Here is a 19,130-nt window from a genome sequence, read left to right on the forward strand (position 1 = left end):
CCCGCCTCCTGCCGGTCGCCACCACCCCTAACCTCTCCGGCTGAGCTCGGCGTCCCAGAGAGGATTAAGTAAGTGCTGAGGTCGCCGCTTCTGTGCAAGAATGGAGGAATCAGAGGGACGAAGGTGGGGATGGGGATTGGAGTAGCGAGGAATGATGAACCTGGTGGAGAACGGTATGTGGGTTCTCGGAGGTCGTAGCGCCCAACCCTTTTCCTCCCCGATTCCTTCTCTTGCCCTTTGGAACATGAGGCAGTCCTGAACAGTGATGAGCAGGGCCCTTTCCCTCCTTTGGAAGGAAAAATAAACAGAGCCCCAGAACAAGTGTTAAGGGTCTGGCCCAAGGTCACATCTCGGAGTCAGTGGCAGAACCAAGAAAGAACCTGGGACTCCTGACAAGCCCAGCCTACCTAGAGGCAGAGGACAGAGAGCGGCGATGAGCCTCTCCCATCCCGTGTTTCTGTGCCAGCCTTGCCCCTTCCTAAGGGGCCATCCTGGGTGTGTGTGCCCACCTCACACACACCCATGCACCCACATGGGAGGCATCCCACATATACCCATGAGCTGGCGCACAGCGTGTGTGTGCAGCCATGATCTGTGCATTCCTCCTCTCCCTAGGCCTGCCTTTCTGCAGTTTGACTGGGACTTCTTCCCACTCCGTCTTATCCAGGGCCTTTTGGCCTGGGAAGGCCAAAGTCACAGCCTGGACTGGGCATATTGCCCACCCTCTGCTCCCAAGGGAAGAGGGAGGGGTAGGAGAAGTCATCTCAGAGTGGGAGCTCCATTCTTACCTCTGAAGATTCACTCTCCTTGACTGTCTCCTGGTCCCTGGCAGCCTCTGGCTCCCCTGTAGGGGTCCAGGGACCCAAGAGCCTACAGAGAAAGCCCATCAGAGGCCCTGAATTACTCCTTTCTCTCCTTCTTGTCTTCTGGCCTTGCCACACCTGTCCCTGCCCTCCTTCCAAGCACGGGCTGGACGACACACAGCAGAGTGGGTGCAGGGGCTTCTGTGGCCCCCCTTTCCCAAATGGAGTGACCAGAGTGAGAAGAGCTTACACTTACTGGGTGCTTACTGTGGATAAGGGTTGTGCTGAGCGAAGTCATTTCTAGGGACTACTTCATTCTGATATGTCAGTGACCCTCTCACCCTTTCTGTGAGGGAGGTGCCCTTAATGCCTACAGCTTAGACTCAGGGAAACTGAGACAGGGAGAGGTGGTTGACTTGCCTAGGGTCACTCAGTTAAGTAGCTTGAACCAGAATTCACAGACAGGCTTGTCTGATCATTGTGCAAGGAAAAAGCTGCAGTGTTGTTTTTTTTTTTCTCCAAGCAGGAGGTGAGGGATGGTGGGCGGGGGGGACGTATGAAGTTGAAGAGTGTGGGGAGTAGGGGCTGGGGTGGAGAGTGGACTTTTTCTTTCAAGCCTCCCCACTACCTTTCAGATTTTCCAAGTATGATCACTGTGATCATCTTACCCACAAAGAGGGGGCAGGGCTTCATTTTCATGTCCCTAAATGCAAGTGGGATCTATAAAACGAAGACATATCCCGATGGTCCCTGAACTTTCCCTTGCCCTCAAACTTTGATTTCCCCTGTGCCTTCAGAACTTAGGGGAACTTCGTCTCACCACAGAGTCCCGTCCTCAGCCTCCTGTTTTGTTTTGTTCTTTTCTTTCCAGCACCCACGGAGCTCCCTTTCAAGGACGTGGCCCCCTGTATGGGTTGTGGGGGCCACAGGTTGGGACACCCCCGGTGTCAAAAGTGAGTGGGCAGGTCGGCTGACCACAAGCAGTCTCTCAGCATCAGCATGGACTCCAGGATCCCATCTGCTCGGGGCTGGATCAGCAGCCGCCCACCCACCTCTGAGTCTGACCTGGAGCCTGCCTCAGACGGGCCAGCTTCCGAGACCACCACCCTCAGCCCAGAAGCCACCAGCTTTAATGACACCAGAATCCCTGACGTGGCTGGTGGCACCGCCGGCGTGGGCACAATGCTTCTGTCCTTCGGGATCATCACCGTCATCGGCCTGACTGTGGCCATGGTGAGAGCTGGGGCAGACTGGGGCTGGCCCGCATGGCTGTCACTTGGCAGAAGGGTGATCAGCGGTTAGATTTTAGAGAATCTAGTCAGAACGCAATGGTCTGTTAGTGATAGTACAATCCTTCCCTTTCCCAAGGATTTGTTTATATGGGGGCCCAGAGACCAGAGGGGCTGCCTCCAATCAGAAGAAAAAGAAAAGGTTCTGAGGAACACATGGCATTTTGAGCTGGGTCGTGAAGGCCATGTAGGAGTTGGGGTGGAGGATGTTTCAGGTGGAGGGTCTTGATGGGCAGAAGTGTGGAAGCAGACAGCAGGCTCTGTGAGCAGTGAGCAGGACAGCGAGGCAAGTGAGCATGGGGCCCTTACAGGAGTAGAGGCCAGAAGATAACTGGGAAAGATCATGGGCTGCAGGGTCTGGATAGGATGCTCTGGGCACAGCAGCGTGCTGGCAGTGTTCATTCGTTCACTTGGCAATTATTTCATGGGCACTTGCCCTGGATCAAGCCTTCAGGACCACAGGGATGAGGGAGAAAAGGTTCTGCAGTTCTTACAGGGAGTGAGAGATAAATACAACCAAAGGTGCCAAGGGTAGCCCATACAGACTGGCTTGGGGAATTGGGTGGGGATTGGGGGCCTTCCTAGACTGGGTGGTCAGGGACAGCTGAGGAGGCAACATTAGGGCTGAGACCTCACAATGGAGACCTGGCCCCAGTGTCACAGGAAGGGCAGAGTCGGACAGGGATCAGGGCAGAGATGAGCTGGGCTGAGGCTCCAGGTGTCCCCCTGAGAGTGGATACAGTGCTTCCAGATCTGGGATCTGCCACTGAAAATATGGTCTCTCCCTTGGGAATTCCCTGTGGCCCAGTGGTTAGGACTTGGTGCTTTCACTGCCATGGTCCCGGGTTCAGTCCCTGGTTGGGAACTAAGATCCTGCAGCCAAAAAAAAAAGACATGGACTCCCTCTTTAAGATGATGCATGGACCCTCAGAATGTCACCAGGGAGATTGCATAAGCTGAGACCTGGAAGGGCAGGGGTGCACTGTAGGTCCCCCAGCAGGCCCGGCAATGGTGGCATTTGGCCTGCTGCCCCTCACGGGCTCTGACAGCCGGCCTAAGACCTAGGAGCATGTTGCTCTGACAAATAGGGCTGTGGATGGTCCATCATGGCTGGAGCTGCTGGTAAACCATGGTTACCATATGGGCCCCACAGGCTCCGGATCGCTGCCAGGGAGCAACTGCTGTCCAGCAGGCAGGGTCAGGACATAGCACACAGAGCAAGGCCAGGGCCTGCACAGGCTTCTGGGGCAGGGGCAAGGCAAAAGGCCAATGTTTGGCACCCACGTGGTAGTTAAACAGGCAGAGCCACCAGAACCTCAGGGATAAAGCAGGGGCTAGACCCAAAGATTTCATCCTGGGAACTTGGGAAGACTTCCTTACTCTTCATTCTGGAGGCACATTCAGAGGGCCAGGGTGCATGGCTTTATGTCCCAAAGCAGAGAGATAGGGAGCTTATGGGGCAAAGGCAGTGGAGGGCAGAAAACAGCTCCTGGGCCAGGGCCAGGTCCAGAGAGGTAGGTTCCTTGAGTACTAGGGAATCTGCCTTCATGCCAGCCGTGAGCCAGGCCATGCTGTGCGCAAGGAGGAGCAAATCAGTGCCAGGCAGTGTGCCTCACATCAGGGGAGCAGTGCTGGAGGGCTTCCTGGAAGAGGTGGGGCTGCAGCTCGACAGTGAAGGGTGGGAAAGATTTGGAAAGGAAGATGTGTTGGGGGATGGTATTATTATTTGGGGCAGAAGGAGCAGCAAGGATGAAGGGTGGAGACTGGTTCTAGCGTCTCTTGAAGATCCTTCTGTATCACAGGCCATGGGGCAGGGCAGTGAGTGCAGACCACTGGGGCTGGAGCTGCTGGTTCAGGGCAGGCAGGGGCTGGGCCAGAGACCTGGAGCTCCTGTCACCTCCCCCTCACAGGAAAGCAAGGGGCCTGCTCACATCCTGGGGGTGGAAGGGGGAGCAAGGAGCACCTCAGTTTCTTTCCACCTTTGGGGTCCTCCAGGAATGAGCAGCAGGAGGAGCTCTGGGCCAGGCTGGAAACAAACCAGATTCAAGCTGTGAATGAGCCACCAAGAGTATAGGAGCCACGGCAGATTTAGGACAGACTCTTGGAGCAGGGCTTTCCCCCAGGCAGAAGTGGTCATGTTGCTGGGAGTCAAAACACACCAGTTTAGGGATGAGCAAGATGGTGGCAGACGTCCTTGGGGTCCCTGCCCAGGTGGTCAACCATGTCTCACCCCCGTCCTCCCCTTCCTCCCCACTTCTTTCCTCCCCTCCTCCTACCTCCTCCCCCGCCCTCCCTCGTCCCCACTGCCCTGTACCAGGGTTTCCTGCTCCAGCCCGGAGCTCTTGGGTCCGGATGTTTTCTCAGGCTGCCCAGGCCTTTATCTCCAAGTCTGTACCATGGTAGGTGAGGACCCAGGGGTCTTCCTAGGTTCCTCCAGCATCAGGGTTCAGGAGTTTGGTCTGGGCTGATGTCCAGGGCCTCAGGTCCTCCTCCTCAACCCCTTTCCACTGAGGACCATCAACCTCCCCGGAAACACCAGGAACCCAGACCAGAGCCTTGCCCAGCGCCACTGCCCTGCCGAATCTGGCCTCTGCCAGTCGCCTGTACTTTTTACCTATACATGGGGAAAAGTATTGTGCCTGGGGACAGTTGAGAGGCTGGGGTGTGCTGAAGTCCCTCCCCACCCCCACCCCCCACACACTTCAGCCCTGAGGAGGCTGAGGCAGGCATTGAGTGGTTGGAGCCACTGTCAGTATTGGCAGGGTGGGCCCGTGAGTCCCCAGGCCAGGCTTGACTGTGGTTTTCCCAGGCGGGGCTGCCCCCCACCTCTGATTCTCTGCAGCATCTCTTAAATGCCAAATGGGGTAGGAGGTATGTGTCCATGGGATGGGGTCACTGAGGACAGGGGTCCTGGAGGTCTCCCATTCATCAGCCTCCGTGTGTCCCCTGTCCTAAGGACTGCTGGGTTAATTAGGGTCTCCTTCCCTGGCCATCTGATGCTGCCTCCCTCTCTTGCAGGTTTTGTACATCAGGAAGAAGAAGAGGTAACTCCCTGGCTGCCCCCAAGACCAAAGCCCATGGGCTGTGCTGGGCTGGACTCTAGGGATGCGGGTGGGGAAGGAGAGTCCTCCCACCATGAAGGTCCCTCTCCCTAGTCAGGGAGTCAGGGTCCCTCCTGCCCACTCAGGATTGGGGGTGACCACTTTCCCTTGGGGGGAGCTGAGCCACCCTTGCCCTGCTGCCCTCGACTCCCCTTTCCCTACCCCAGGCCCCCTAGAGGCTGTGGACCACACAAGCCCCTGGCTTAGCCAGTCCCCATGGCCCCCACGAATGACAGCTCTGTGACCCTTGGCCCCATCTGGTCCCGGGAGTGGGTAACTCTCCCTCCCAGGCCACCTATCCGAGGGGCAGAAATGTGCGCAGAAATGTCTTTCATTGAATCCCGGGGAAAATTTTAGGACCGTAAATAGGACTGTGTCTGTGGATCCGCAGGCAGGGCCTGGAGGGCTGGTGGGAGGGGAAGGGCCTGCTCGGCCCCCAGCATTCTCTGCCCCCACCCCCAGGCTGGAGAAGCTACGCCACCAGCTCATGCCTATGTACAACTTTGACCCAACGGAGGAGCAAGACGAACTGGAGCAGGAGCTGCTGGAGCATGGGCGGGACGCTGCCTCCGTGCAGGCCGCCGCCGCTGGGCAGGCCATGCAGGGCAAGGTGGGCGCTGGCAAGCTCCTCCACGCAGCCCGCGGGCCACTCACGGCTCTCCCGCCCCACCCTCTCTCCTTTCCCGGGCAGCTTTCTAACACCTGCCGTGTGGTCAGATGGCAGCTATATGGGCTTTGTCAGGTTGGATTAGAAACGGGTAGAATTGCTCCTTGGCCCCCCACAGATCACCGCACAGCCAGGCCAGGGCAGCCTTGGGATCCAGCCGGCTCTGCCCCTGATCACCTGGTCACCTGGGAAGGTCCATTGGCCTCTCTGAGCCTCAGTTTTCTCATCTGCAAGTGAAAAAAATACCCTGATTCTTGCCTTGGGTGCACCCTTGAAACTAGGGGGAAGGCAGGAGGGAATGTTGGGAGGCTGAGACCCTGGGTTCCTCTGCTTCCTGAGATCGCATGCTGAGCGAGTTGTCACTGGGGTCAGATTCTGGCACCTCTGAGTAGACCAGTGGGTTCCCAGTAACTGGCAGACCCCAGGCAGGTGCAGACCCTGGGCAGACACCTCCCGTATCCACAGAGTTGGGTACCTGTGTGGTTATCCTGCCAGAGGCACTGGGCTGCCCAGCCACTTGCCAGCAGTCCCTGAGATGTCCGGGGGCCAGAGCCCCATGGAGAGACCTGGCCCCTCTGGACCATGATGCCTGTTTGCATCCCTCCTGGCCTTGATCCCACAGATTGCTAAGGAGTCTAGCCCCACAGAGGCAGCTTTGGGAGACTGGATTCAGGAAGAGTGGAGACTGGGAGTCAGAGACCCTCTGGTTTGGCTACCAGTTCTGTGTACCTGGATCAGGACTCACACCCCTTTGAGATATTCAGAATATTGGGCTGAGAATCTCTGTCCGCCCAACTCTTGGGACGGCTGACCATTTGACAGTCGTTTCCTGTGCACCCCCTTGTGCCAGCCCTTGTGCTGCAGCTTTGGGGCTTGGGGTACAGAGGTGAGCCCCCTCTGCTGGGAGAAGGCGGTACCTGTGTAATTAATCCTGGGACCCCAGGGAAAGTGCTGCCTCTGGCTGAGAAGGTAAGACGAGCTGGGGATGGCTGTCAGGAGGAGTCATGGGAGGAATCACTTGAGTCAGGTCATATTTCTTGGCTGAGCTTATGGGAGGGCATTCCAGGCAGAAGGCATAGTGGGTGCCAAGCGCAAGTAAGCAGCAGAGGGTGAAGGTGACTGGGTAAGAGAGGGCCTGGCCTCAGTCAAGGTCCCTGATGCCCCGACTGTCTCTGTGCAGACCACGCTTCCCTCTCAGGGCCCAGTGCAGAGGCCCAGTCGGCTGGTGTTCACCGATGTGGCCAATGCCATCCACGCATGAGTAGCTGGTGGATGGGCCTGGACCTCTGATGAAGACATCCGCTGCACTGCCCACAAAGCCGCCCACTCCAAGATCACTAAGACCGACTCTCAGGACCTGCCCTGCGGAAGCCCCAGCTGTTCTGAGGACCCAGCTGCTGACTCTCCAGGCTCTAAAAGGGGCCTCCCCATTGCCCCCCGGCCAGAAGGAGGTCTGTCCATATGACGGGGATCCATGAGGTCTTCCAGCCACCCCTCCCCGTTGGCCGGCTATGGGCTAGGTCCAAGCTCGGGGGAGAGCTGCGGGGGAGGGGAGACGGGGGAGCAGGTGCGGAGGGACGCGGGGCCAGACCCGCAGCAAGGCCCCCTGCATGCACATCACCGTGCCCACCTGCAGACACGCGCCTGGGCGAGCACAGCGGGCAGGATGGAGACCCCCGCACTGGCTCCACCCTCCCACTGACCCCCACCCCAAGGCGCGTAGAGGACCATCAAGCGGGCCACCCCTTCTCTGCCATCAGCGTTCAGGGACTGGCGGGAGAGGAGAAGCGGAGCCAAGGGTCCACTGCCCACCGCGTCTCTTCACCGGGCTCTGAGAGCCAGTAACCAGCTTTGGGAACAATCCCCTTGTCTTAGTGTTTATTGGGGATCCAGGGTTGGGGGTAGAGGCTGCCAGTCTGGGGGCAGCGGTCATGGGTTGCAAGATCTGACTGCCTGAAACAGGGTGGGGATGGCCCCTTGCGAAACAGAAGAGACCTAGTCTGGGTTTTGATCACCTTTGGTCTGCCCACCCTGTGCCCCGAAGGAATTCTGCCAGTCTGGGGCATCTGGGTCAAGCCAGACCCCAAGAACCTGGCGTGGCTCCGCAGGGCACGCATGCGCACAGGAGCATGCCTGCGCCCCGTCTTGCCCAGCCTCGTCGCCGCTGTCCTCCGCTGGTTGGAGCGGACGTGAAGGCGGCAGGTACGAACCCTCTGTTGGACAAATACCACCCTCAGGATGTGAGGGCCTAAGAGGCCTTCGTGGGGAAGGTTCTGGATTTATTTCCTCCTCTAGATGCTATAAATACGTTAGCATTGGAGCCAACTGGAGGGCTGCGGGTAATTTGGGATGCGCAGAAACTGTAATTTAACTCACAGCATCTCCATGTGAGAGCATTAAAGATGTAATTAAGACATTTACACAAAGAGAGTGTGAGCCTGTGACACTGAGGATATGAAACCCCAGCAGGGGTGGGATGGGTGAGGGGCTGGGGAGAGGGTGTCGCTTGGATCCCAGCCATAAGGAGGCAGCCGGGCTGTCTTTCCTTGATCTGTCCAATGACATGCCTCTAGTGCTGAGTTCAAGGCTGTTCCGGGGCCTTGAACCTCAGCTGTGGAATGTGTCACCATGCCTGCTATCCCCTTGATTGGAGAGCCAAGTGGACAGGAACTATGGGACCAGAGGAGGGAGGGGGCTTGAGACCCATAGAACCTGTGTCTGAAACACAAAAGAGAAAAAAAAATAATGTGTTTTTTTCCCCAAAGCACAGGGTTGCAGTGGTGGGTGGGTGGGAACCCACCTGCAGGGCTCAGAAGGGTTTGGAGGGTTTGGTCACTGGGGTGACCAAATGCCCTTGTTTTCTCAGGACTGCACGGCTTTAGCATGGAACAATCTCAAACCAGGACTTTAAGTGACGTCCAGACCCTCTGCTAAAGAACGGAGCCTGTAGACTGGCATAAGTAGAAATAGGAAGGGTGAACCCCAGTCCCAGGGTGGAGGGCTGAGCTGGAGGCAGGGACTCCTGGACAGGGCCCTGGGTGACAATGGGGCCCCCAAGCACCCCATGGGCCTCCCACACTGGGGTCAGACAGCCGGCCCTGTTGGTGACGACCCTGGTCTTGTGGAGGGGTCTTCTTCCCTCAGCAGACTGGCAGAGGATTCCCGAGGGTGAGGGTTTGGGGTGCGTGGGCTATGCACCCCCATCTAGCTGGATAGCCCCTCAGCCCAAGAAGGTGAGAGCCACAGAAGGCCAAGGTCTGAGGGACCCTAAAATCGTGCCTGTGGAGTAAAGTGGGCCCCGGGGCCCAGGGCCCAGGATGCGGGCTCCAGGAGGAACCCGCCACCATTCTCTCCCCCTGCCTGCCCCAGGCCCCAGTCCTGGCCGGTGGGTCTGGTGAGGTGATGGACACAGGGCTGCTTTCTGGGGGTGACAGGAGCCACTTCCTTCTCTTTCGTTCCCTCACAGTCATCCCCTCTTCCCTTCCACCCACCTTCTGATTTCTAGCTCTTTCTCAGTCCTGGAGAAAAACCAAATTCCCCCCAGAGTTCCCAGGCCTTCCACAGAACATGGGATCAATAAACATTGGGATAAAAGGCTCCTGGTGACATGTCCTTGTGCCCATGGCCTAACGGGTTGACCAGAACTCTCCTCACCACCCTCACCAGGCAGATGGTGTGACAGTGTCACGGGTCTGCCGTTCTTGCTCCTGTGGTGACTGTTACAAAGGGGCCTGGGAGCTGCTCCCTGGCCCCCCACCCTTGCATGCACGTAGTATGTGAAGCCTCCCCTCGGGCAGTGACCAGGGCTTCAGGCAGAAGCCACAGCAGTTTGCAGTGGGTGGTCCCAGGGTGGACGTGGACCGATGCCTGCAGAGGAGGCCATCTTGTTTAATCAAGTGAAGTGTTAGCTTCGAGTCAAAGTGGATAAGTAATCCTGTTGCCTGGGCTGCTGGCAGATGCCAGGGACGCCTTCAGAATATAGAGGAAAGTTGTAGGGGTGAGCCCAGAAGCTCCTGTAGAGCAGTCTGACCTTGCAATGGATTCCTTCCAGAAACATCACTGAGCTCCACCCTTTGGGGGTTGGGGGAGGGCAGCACCAGCGTAGTCTCTGCAGTGCCGGCTGAGACGGGAGGGAACAGATGTCAGACAGGAGGAAAGGATGCGTGTGTGTGTGTGTGTTTGATGCGTATCCACACACACACTCTATGTCTGCATCTTTACATCCACATCTACGTGAAAAAGAGGGCAGGAGGAGGCTCCAGTGTGCCTGGGGGTGTTCAGACGCTGGCAGCACATACTGCAACCCTGTCCTGTCCAGCTGCACCCCACAGCAGCCTCGGGGTGAAGGGCCTCAGCTGAGTATCTGAGGGAGCCCCAGGAGCCACTGTCCTGGCCTCTGAGGGCTCAGGAGAGGGGGCAGCTCTAGCCACGGGCACCCATGGTCATACAGAGGACTCTCCTGAAAGGCCAGAGATGCTGAGAGGTGAGTGAGAAGTGTGTGCGTCACACCTGCAGGGAGTGGAGGGGGAGGGGAACATAACGACCCCCTGGCGGGGGATGGTGCCAGGGTGCCCCGCCGCCCACTTGTCCCCTGGGCACTTTGATTCTACAAGTGGGAGATCAGGTGCCTGTGCCCATGGTTGGGGGGAGACCCCTCCCCAGTACCTCCAGGAGCTAGAGGGTGGGCTGCAAGCGTGCAGGATGGGAGACAAGGAGTGAGGGGGTCTCCTCTTTCCCAGGCCCCAAGGGGGTGGGGGATGGAACACAGTGGGTTGGTGGGGCTGAGGGCTGTCTGGGAAGGGGGGTTCCTTTCCCAGCCCCCGGACCAGGGAATGCGACCCATGTCAGAGACCCCAGTACAAAATAAAAAGCTTTAAAAAAAGTCTATAGCAAACAGCAAATAAAATAAAATAAAGTGTGGTTTATTGGACTCCTACCACGTGCAGGGTATGTGGACAAGCTCACGGAGGGAGGGCCAAATCAGGGTTCTCCACTGCCATTCATAGGACCACGGCCAGAAAGGGCCTTGGCAATGGGACTTGGGCCACCTCAAGGGCCAGAATCTGGTCCCAGCAACTGTCACCATTGATTGGTTTGATCCCAGCACAATCTCAGTTTATTCCCAGTGCCCTTCTGGGGGGTATACCGGCACTCATCTTACAAGGGAAGAGACCAGCCCCCAGAGACTGGGGCCATCAGGCTGAGAGCCAGAGGACTGGCCCTCCCTCTACACTTCTTGAAAAAGGAGTTGCAGGCAAGACCGAGAAGCAGGAGGGTGCTGCAGCCTGAAGGGGCACCCAGTGGGCATTGCTCACTTGGGCACATGAGCTGCCTTCCAGCCTCAAATGAGGTCCTGTGCTGCCATCTGCTGGCATCTCTTGAGCACTGCAGGTGGCTTTCCTACTCTGGCTCGCTCCATCCTCGGACCCCTACCCTGACTCTCCCTCCTCCATGGAGAGCAACCTTCACTCCTCGGGTCCTGACCTAGGGGCTCATCTGGCAGGACTAGGAGTAGGGAGAGATGAGTGGGAACCTAGGGTTCAAAATGTCAGAAGCCATTCACTCGGGCGCTAATACTACACTTGCACCAACTAATGTGAGTGCACGCCCCCCTTGGTGCTTCAACCTACTATGCAGACCCCTCTTGGTCAGGGCCCAGGGGACAGACATTAAACCCCTTCCCCAGCCCCGTTCCCAGGCCCGCAGGCTGGAGGCCAAGGGAGTGTGGGCCCCTCCCTGGTGGAGCTCGCAGAGATGCTCTTTACCCGGAAGGAGGCTAAGAACGGCAGATTATGAGGGACTTAAGGGATTTAGCAGCAACTCGATAACAGTTCAGTAAGGTGACAGACACTCTGAAGCCTCGGATGAAGCGGGGAGGGGGTCAGGATTCCTGCCTTAAATCCCTGCGGGTGGCAGGGCCTGTGTGTGAACCTCCTGTAAACTTGCGGACAATACCAGAGCCCATTTAACCTCTCAGCAGCCCCAGAGCATGGAGACCAGGCATGCCCTCATATCACACGTGGGGAAACTGAGGCACACAGCAGCAGGAGAAGTTGGCAGCAGCAGGGCCAGGTGGGTTACCCCCAGAGCTCACACCCAAGACCTCCCCTGCTAAAAAAAGCAAGAATGTTCTCTGTAAACAGAGCTGCCCCTTCCTCTCAGCACTGATTTGTTCTCTTCAAGCGTCCCCAGCTCCTGCACCCCAGGCCCTCTGCTGGATGCTGGGGCTGAGGGGCACCCACAGGGAGCTGGCCTCCTAAGAGTGCCACCCAGGGTGACAGCCAGGACAGTGAGGCTGACGGCAACTACTCACCCCTCTCTCGGAAGTGACAAGAGAAGTAGGTGAGGTGATGGGAATTCAGAAGAGGAGGCATCACTCCTGACTAGGGACAAGGTGCGGCTTTCTTAAAGTTTTTATTGGCGTGCAGTTGCTTTACAATGTTCCATTTCTGCTGCACAGCAAAGTAAATAACTACACATATGTGTATATATTGGCTTCCCAACTGGCGCTAGTGATAAAGATCCTGTCTGCCAGTGCAGGAGAAGTAAGAGACACAGGCTCAATGTCTGGGTGGGGAAGATTCCCTGGAGAAGGGCAGGGCAACCCACTCCAGTATTCTTGCTTGGAGAAGCCCCCGGACAGAGGAGCCCGGTGGGCTAGAGTCCATAGGGTTACAAAGAGTCATACACGACTGAAGTGACTTGGCACAGCATAGCACATACATATATCTTCTCTTGTTTGGATTTCCTTCCCATTTAGGTCACCACAGAGCACTGAATAGGGTTCCCTGAGCTATCCAGTAGGTTCTTATTAATTATCTATTTTACACATAGTATCAATAGTGTGTATATGTCTATCCCAATCTCCCAAAATTCATCCTCTTCCTCTTCTCCCCTTGGTGTCCATCCATTTGTTCTCTATGCCTGTGTCTCTCTTCCTTGCAAAAAAAAAAAGTGTGTGTGTATATATATATATATGTATGTATGTATATGGAATGCTTCACGAATTTTGGTGTCATCTTCACAGAGGGGCCAAGCTAATCTCTGTCCTGAGAAGATATATTCCAGCAAGTATATCAATTTTGCTATGCGTTGCCAAAGCGAACACCAAGGCAAGGCTGTCATTGTGCTGGGTTTGGGCACCAGGTGACAATGGTGGCGACCTGCCCAAACCTCTGGGTGAGTGGACCAGTCTCTCCCGTGGCTGGGGAAGGCGAGAGGACTGTTTGGAGCACTTCCCAATGCGACCAGCAGGTGGCGCTGCAGGCCCAGATTAGGGGCCTGGTTTGTGGGGCCAGTTTAGGGAGCGCTCTCCCCGACGCTCCGCTTGAAGGCCCTCTTTGCAGGAGTCTGGGAGTCTGGGTGGCTGGTGCACCGAAGCTGTCTGCTTTCTCCCTGCCAGGAGCAGGCCTGGACTGGGTCTGGGTCAGGGAGAATGTCTACTCCCAGCTGTGTCCTGAGCCTCCCGAATGGAGCCTGGTACCTCCTAGGTGCTCAGGGCTATTCATTGCATGCAGGATTGATAAGTGGTTTCTTGACTCATGAGAATTAAATGAGTTAACACAGAAAAAGCACATGTGGAGTCTTCAAGAAATGTATGCAGTTATTTGTACTCTTACTATGGATTGTCCCCACCGCTTTTGGAAGCTGTGGGCCCCGCCCTGGTGTCTAGACAGCTTCTCCCAGCAGGGAATAAAGACTGAACCCCAAGGGCTCGCCATTCAAGGGAGCAGTCGTTGTGGGCACTTGGAGACAGGAGGGGTCTGTGCCAAGCACTGAAGGTGGCGCAGAGACTGGGCCCCCCGACTTCACCGGGCAGCTTCCAGGCGTATGCATGGGTTCTCAGTCGTGTCTGACTCTCTGCGAACCCATGGACTGTGACCCGCCAGTCTCCTCTGTCCTTGGAATTTTCCAGCCAGGAATACTGGAGTGGGTTGCCATTTCTGCAGCTTCCATAGGGAGGGAAGAACATCCCCTTCTCCTGTCCCCAACAGGTCAGCTGCTGGAGGTCGAGCAGGGTGAGGCTGGGGGCCTCTGTGGTGGGCCTCACCCAAGCTCACAATATTTGCAGGTCACTCCCTCCTGGAACTTTCTCACGGCCACTTGTGCCTACCCTGGGGCCTCTACTGCAAATTCCTGTCCTGTCTGTACCTCAGATTTTAGCTCCTTTCAGTGTCCACCAGGGTCTTGTGCAGAAAAGCCACCATTGCTCCCTTCCCTCCATTATGGAGGCTTCTGCCCACTGAGTTCCGAACTCGCGCCCTCAGCAGTGACAGCGTGGACTCCGAACCACTGGACGGCCAAGGAATTCCCTTCATGGAGTTCTTAGGAGACCATTTATCTGTCCCACCTGTAGCTGAGTTTCAGGAAGGCTGAGTGACTTGTCTTAGGTCACAAAGGATTTGCACCCAGATCTGTGGGACTTGGAGGCCACGCTCTGAATGGGTCGGGTCCATCCCTGCCTCCCTCCTGTTGGGTCCCACTCTGGGCTGGGCTCTCGGTGGGTTCCTGGGTACATCACGGAAAGTCCCCCCCCCTTTGTTAGCTCCTGCATCCTCACGAGTGAACACACGAGGTGGGGCGTTTGCTGCAGCAGCCAGGCTGTGTAGCCCAGGAGGACACGCACTGTCATCATCCCCAGTGAGGCCGAGAGCAGGAGACACATAGCTCTGCAAAATGATCCCTGCTGATGGAGCGCCACAGGCGGTCTGGCTTGGAAGAGGTGTAATTCATGTAGCTGGGCCCAGACCCTCCCTCAGCTACATTTTCCTGGACCTCCCAGCCATCCCAGCCAGGCTCCCAGCCGCGCCCCACCTGCCACTATCCCCAGGGCCCCTCTAACCTCCACTCACAGGCCTGCAAGGCTTCCCCTGAACTCTGGAACCCCTTAGTTGGGTTTCCAAGACCCTCACCCTGGTGCCTCCCATTGTCCGCAAGTCATCTGCTCAGACTGCAGCCAGGGTCTGGCCTCTGCCCTCTTGTGCCCCCTGCCTGGGCCAGGGTCACATCCCACCCTGCTCCTGGCTGGGCCTTGCCCCTGGTGTCCCTCCCCCCAACCACCGCTCCTTCCAGCCCTCTGGCAATTATGCGAGTGATTAGTTTGATAATTTATCTGGTAATTAAGGATGTTCTGGCTGCTCAGGACACTTCTCTGCCGGCCTGGCCTAGAATATAGATCTGCTCTGTTCTAGTCTTCCAGGAAAGGAAGGCTGGCTCCTGGAAGCCGGAAGGATAGAGTCCACCCTGAGTTCCATTTCCTGTCCCCCTCCCCTCGGCCCTGCCAGGCATAAGGGCGCTGCTCGTAAAGGGGGCCAGGATGAGATGTCGTTGTGTGAGGGATGCTGAGGTTCTGTGTGCTGAGCACTGGAGGAGAGCCAGGGTCACAGTGCTCAGTGACCACTCAGCCTCTGGAAGCGTCTAAAAAGACCAAGTCCCCCCATCTGGCTGGAGCAAGAGAAGCCTCCTGACAAGGCGTCATTTAGAGAGAGTTCTAATCAGCAGCAGGATTTGGTGGCCCAGGAGAAACTGAGTCCTGGTCCCTGCTGGGTCTGGGTCACGTCCAGCCTGGATGGCCTTGACCTTACTGTGGGCTCCAGCGTGGCTGCCACCAACGTGTGTCCCTGCGGGTACAGCTACCAGCCGCATCTCCAGGATGGGGTCCCCAAGGAGCTGCCTCTGTGGCATTGATTGAAATGCCCCCCTGCCAATTAGGATTTTTTTTAAAGAAATGTATAATGATTCCTAATTGGAGCCCTCATTAGGTGCCAATTAAACACTTAAGCATTTCTTACAAGTTTAACACATTAATAAGGCCGCTCATTACATGGTAATGAGATTTATTTCTCATATTTATTATATTGTTTCACCACTGCTGACAGCAGAGTTATTTTTAAAAACATGGCTTCTTACTGATGGCATGCGGTTCTATGCCTACTCTGTCCCAACCCATAGCCTATTCTACCAGGGCTCTCCCTTCACCCTGAGTCCACAGCCTCCTGGGTCCTCCCTGGCCTCATTTGGTCCAGCCTCCCAGAGGAGAGTCAAACAGGCCACTTTCTTCCCAAAGTCTGGAACAACTAGAGCTGGGCCCTGCGGCATACAGACGGAGCCTTGGGCACCTCTGTCCCTTTGCCCGAACTGCCTCCCAGGAGCACAGGGAGGCTGCAGGGAGGAGTCAGGGCAGGAGCAGAGCGCCCCTGGGAAGACGAGGCGGTCCTTCGAGGCTGTCCCCTGGGGCAGGGAGGAAGGTGGCAGGCAGAGGGAACCGTGCTGGTTTGGAGGTACAGAGAATGGGTAGCTGGCAAGAGGAGACCCTCGAAAGCCATGGTGGAACCTCGTGGTCCACGTTCTATGGTGGGGGTCTGGCTTCTCGCCAGAGGGCAGGCGGAGCCACAGAGGGTTTCGAACAGGGAGGGATGTGAGCAACTCTCTGTTCAGAAACATCAAGAGGAGGAGGGGGTGAGAGGGGATATGGGAATAAAGATCACGTCCCCTCCCACCTGCTAAGTTCCTGGTGGGCGCCCATTGTCCAGATCAATACCAAGAGGGCAGATGGATGCCACCCATGCAGCCCAGCCTTGTGGGACAGGGCCAGGGGATGGGGGCTGAGAGGTGTGGAGGGCACTGCAGGATTCCAGACCAGTTACCCTTCTCCTTTAAAAAAAAAAAAAAAGCATTAGGTTATATGCATAAAAGATACAAGCCACAAGAATTTACTGTATAACTCAAGAAACAACATTCAATATCTTATAATAACCTATAATGGAAAATAATCTGAAATATATACATATGTGTATATATATATATGAATCACTTTGCTATACACCTGAAACATTATATTGTAAATCAACCACACTTCAATAAAAAAGAATCCCAACCCTACAAAAAAAACCCAAAACATAAAAACATGGGATTGTTCACATCCTGTATATACACTCCACCTTTTTCACACATCACACTGCCTCACCCTCGTCCGTTTTGGTAGGTATATAGAACGTACGGCAAGGATGCTCCATGTTGACTTAGCCAGGCTCCTCTGGGTAGGCTGTTTCCAATAGATTACTCTTAGAAACATCACTCAGTGACCACCCTGGGGTATAATTTCACATGCGTGAGTTTATCGGGAGGATAAATTCCTAGAAGTGGGCACTACTAGGCCAAAGGATCTGTGCATTTTTAATTTTGATAGATAGTGCCAAATAGCTTTCACAGTGGTTACACAATTTATACTCTTAACAAGCCACCGACTACAAGTGTGTGCCTTCCCCCATGCTTACCAGAAATGTGCGCTGACCTTTCACAGCTGTGCCCGCTTAATTTGCATTTCTCTCAGAGGAAGGAAGTTGAGCGTGGTTTCAGTGGGTGAGTCTTTCGGATTTCCTTTTGCATAACTATATAAACTATATGTTCATCTCTTCTGCTCATTTTTTACTGGAATTGTTGATTTTCTCCTGCTAGATTTATAGGGGATATATGTGTATATATATATGGAATATATGCATATATATATATATTTAGTATTGTTTGTTGTTTAGTTGCCAAGTTGTATCCAACTTCTTTCGTGACCCCATGGACTGTAGCCCACCAGGTTCCTCTGTCCATGGAATTCTCCAGGCAAGAATACTGGAGTGGGTTGCCATTTCCTTCTCCAGGGGATCTTCCTGACTCAAGGATGGAACCCGTGTCTCCTGCATTGGCAGGTGGATTCTTTACCACTGAGCCACCAGGGAAACCCATATATTTCATATATATATATATATATATATATATGTGAAATTTGCAATTTTTTTCCCATAGCTGCTTGTTTTTAAACTTTGACTTTTTCCCCCCACAGGGAAATGCTTGATTTTTCATGTTGCCAGATGTATCCAACTTTTTCTCTTGTGGCTTTTCTGTTTTTTTGTTATACTTCGAAAAGGTCATAACAAATAAAAGTTGGACGACAATCCCTTTGTTTTCTCCAAGGAATTTGTTCTTCATTCTTTAGTACTTCTAGCTTTGATCCAAATGAAATTAGTGTTTGTTTTAAGGTGTGAGGTACAGAACCAAGTTAATTCTCCCCACCCCACCCCACCCCTTGCAGGTTATCATCCAGGGATTTTTTCTTGGAGGTTATTCTGGACTAAATCATTGAGACTTTTGGAAAGGTGCTCCTGGGGAAACAGCATGTTCTGCAGCGGGTGGAGAGAAAGAGAGTAGGAGGACGGAATGGCAGGGTGGGACGTGCCTTCTGGAGGCTGAGAAGAAAGTTCACTTGAGGGAACACGTTTGATTTTTTTCCCCCTTGGTCATTTTTGGTAACCAGTTTTAACTTTGCCTGCCACATTGTAATTCCTTCAGTAGATTTGGTGACCTTGGCATAACCTTGGTGCAGGCAGAGTGCTGGGGAAGCAAGGAGGAGCAGGAAGGGGAGTCTATGTGTTCTCGAGGACCCTCTGCTGAGCCCAGCTGGCCGAGGCCTGTGGGTCCTGAGCAAGCCCGCCCCCCTCCTCCTCCCCTTCGCCCTCGACCACCACTCTGGAGCAGGGAGGGGCGTTATCACAACACAAGTGGGACCCTGCGCGGTGCTGAGGAGAGCCGCAGAAACTCACTTCCAGTCCTGCTAAGACAGAAGCAGCTCATTGGCCAGTAAAACAAGCGCAGGACAGGCAGGGCTGGGCTGGCTGCCCCCATCTCCCTGCCCCCACTTCTCCCTGCTGGCTGCCTGGCTCCCACTCGTCCCCTCTTCTCTGAGACCCATCAAGCGTGGCCCTGGATGTCATCCAGGCCCTGGGTCCTCCCTTAATACAGTGAAGGCCAAACAGGCCATCTCTGACCCGAGATCTGCTCTGAAGGCATTCTGGAAGGTTCTGGTGGGCTAGTGTCAGCACCTGGGGAGGCTCTGATCCAAAGCAAGTGAAGGCCCAAGTTCCTGGCCAGGAGGCTAGTGGGAGACGGGGCGGCGGGTGTGTGTGTACATATCTTACTCACCTGTGCTTCTGCCCCCAAACCCTAAGGAGTGTCCTTCCCGCCACCTTCTTCTGGGAATTGTAATAGCCGGTGCCTTGCCTCTTCCTGCCACTAGGTGGCAGCAGTGAAAGCCATTTCAGCCCCACTCCATCCTTTCTCTTGGGTGCTATGGATTTAACCTCCAAAGAGATCCTAAGGTTATTCAGTGGTCCCAGACTTTCACGGAGCTGAGGAAAGATGGGGCTACATTCTTTCCAAGGCACAAGATCGCTTTCCATCTAAAAAAATATGAGAGGCTTGTTCCCCTGGCTCCTTTCACAAC

The 19,130-nt window shown here is 55.3% G+C and overlaps 1 protein-coding gene across 2 annotated transcripts; it reads left to right on the plus strand.

Moving 5' to 3' along the window:
• The first annotated feature begins 1,802 nt into the window (after window positions 1-1,802).
• On the plus strand, window positions 1,803-7,121 carry C10H3orf18 (chromosome 10 C3orf18 homolog). Of its 2 annotated transcripts, none has more exons than XM_068983020.1 (4): window positions 1,803-2,036; window positions 5,111-5,136; window positions 5,656-5,803; window positions 7,041-7,121. In XM_068983020.1, the coding sequence occupies exons 1-4, from the start codon at window positions 1,803-1,805 to the stop codon at window positions 7,119-7,121; spliced, it is 489 nt and encodes a 162-aa protein (XP_068839121.1). The 2 variants fall into 2 exon arrangements, with proteins under 2 accessions (XP_068839121.1, XP_068839123.1); XM_068983022.1 differs by having other exon boundaries at window positions 1,803-1,976.
• The last annotated feature ends 12,009 nt before the right edge of the window (window positions 7,122-19,130 follow it).

This window comes from Capricornis sumatraensis, chromosome 10 (genome assembly GCF_032405125.1).
Source record: "Capricornis sumatraensis isolate serow.1 chromosome 10, serow.2, whole genome shotgun sequence".
Classification (NCBI taxonomy): Eukaryota; Metazoa; Chordata; class Mammalia; order Artiodactyla; family Bovidae; genus Capricornis; species Capricornis sumatraensis.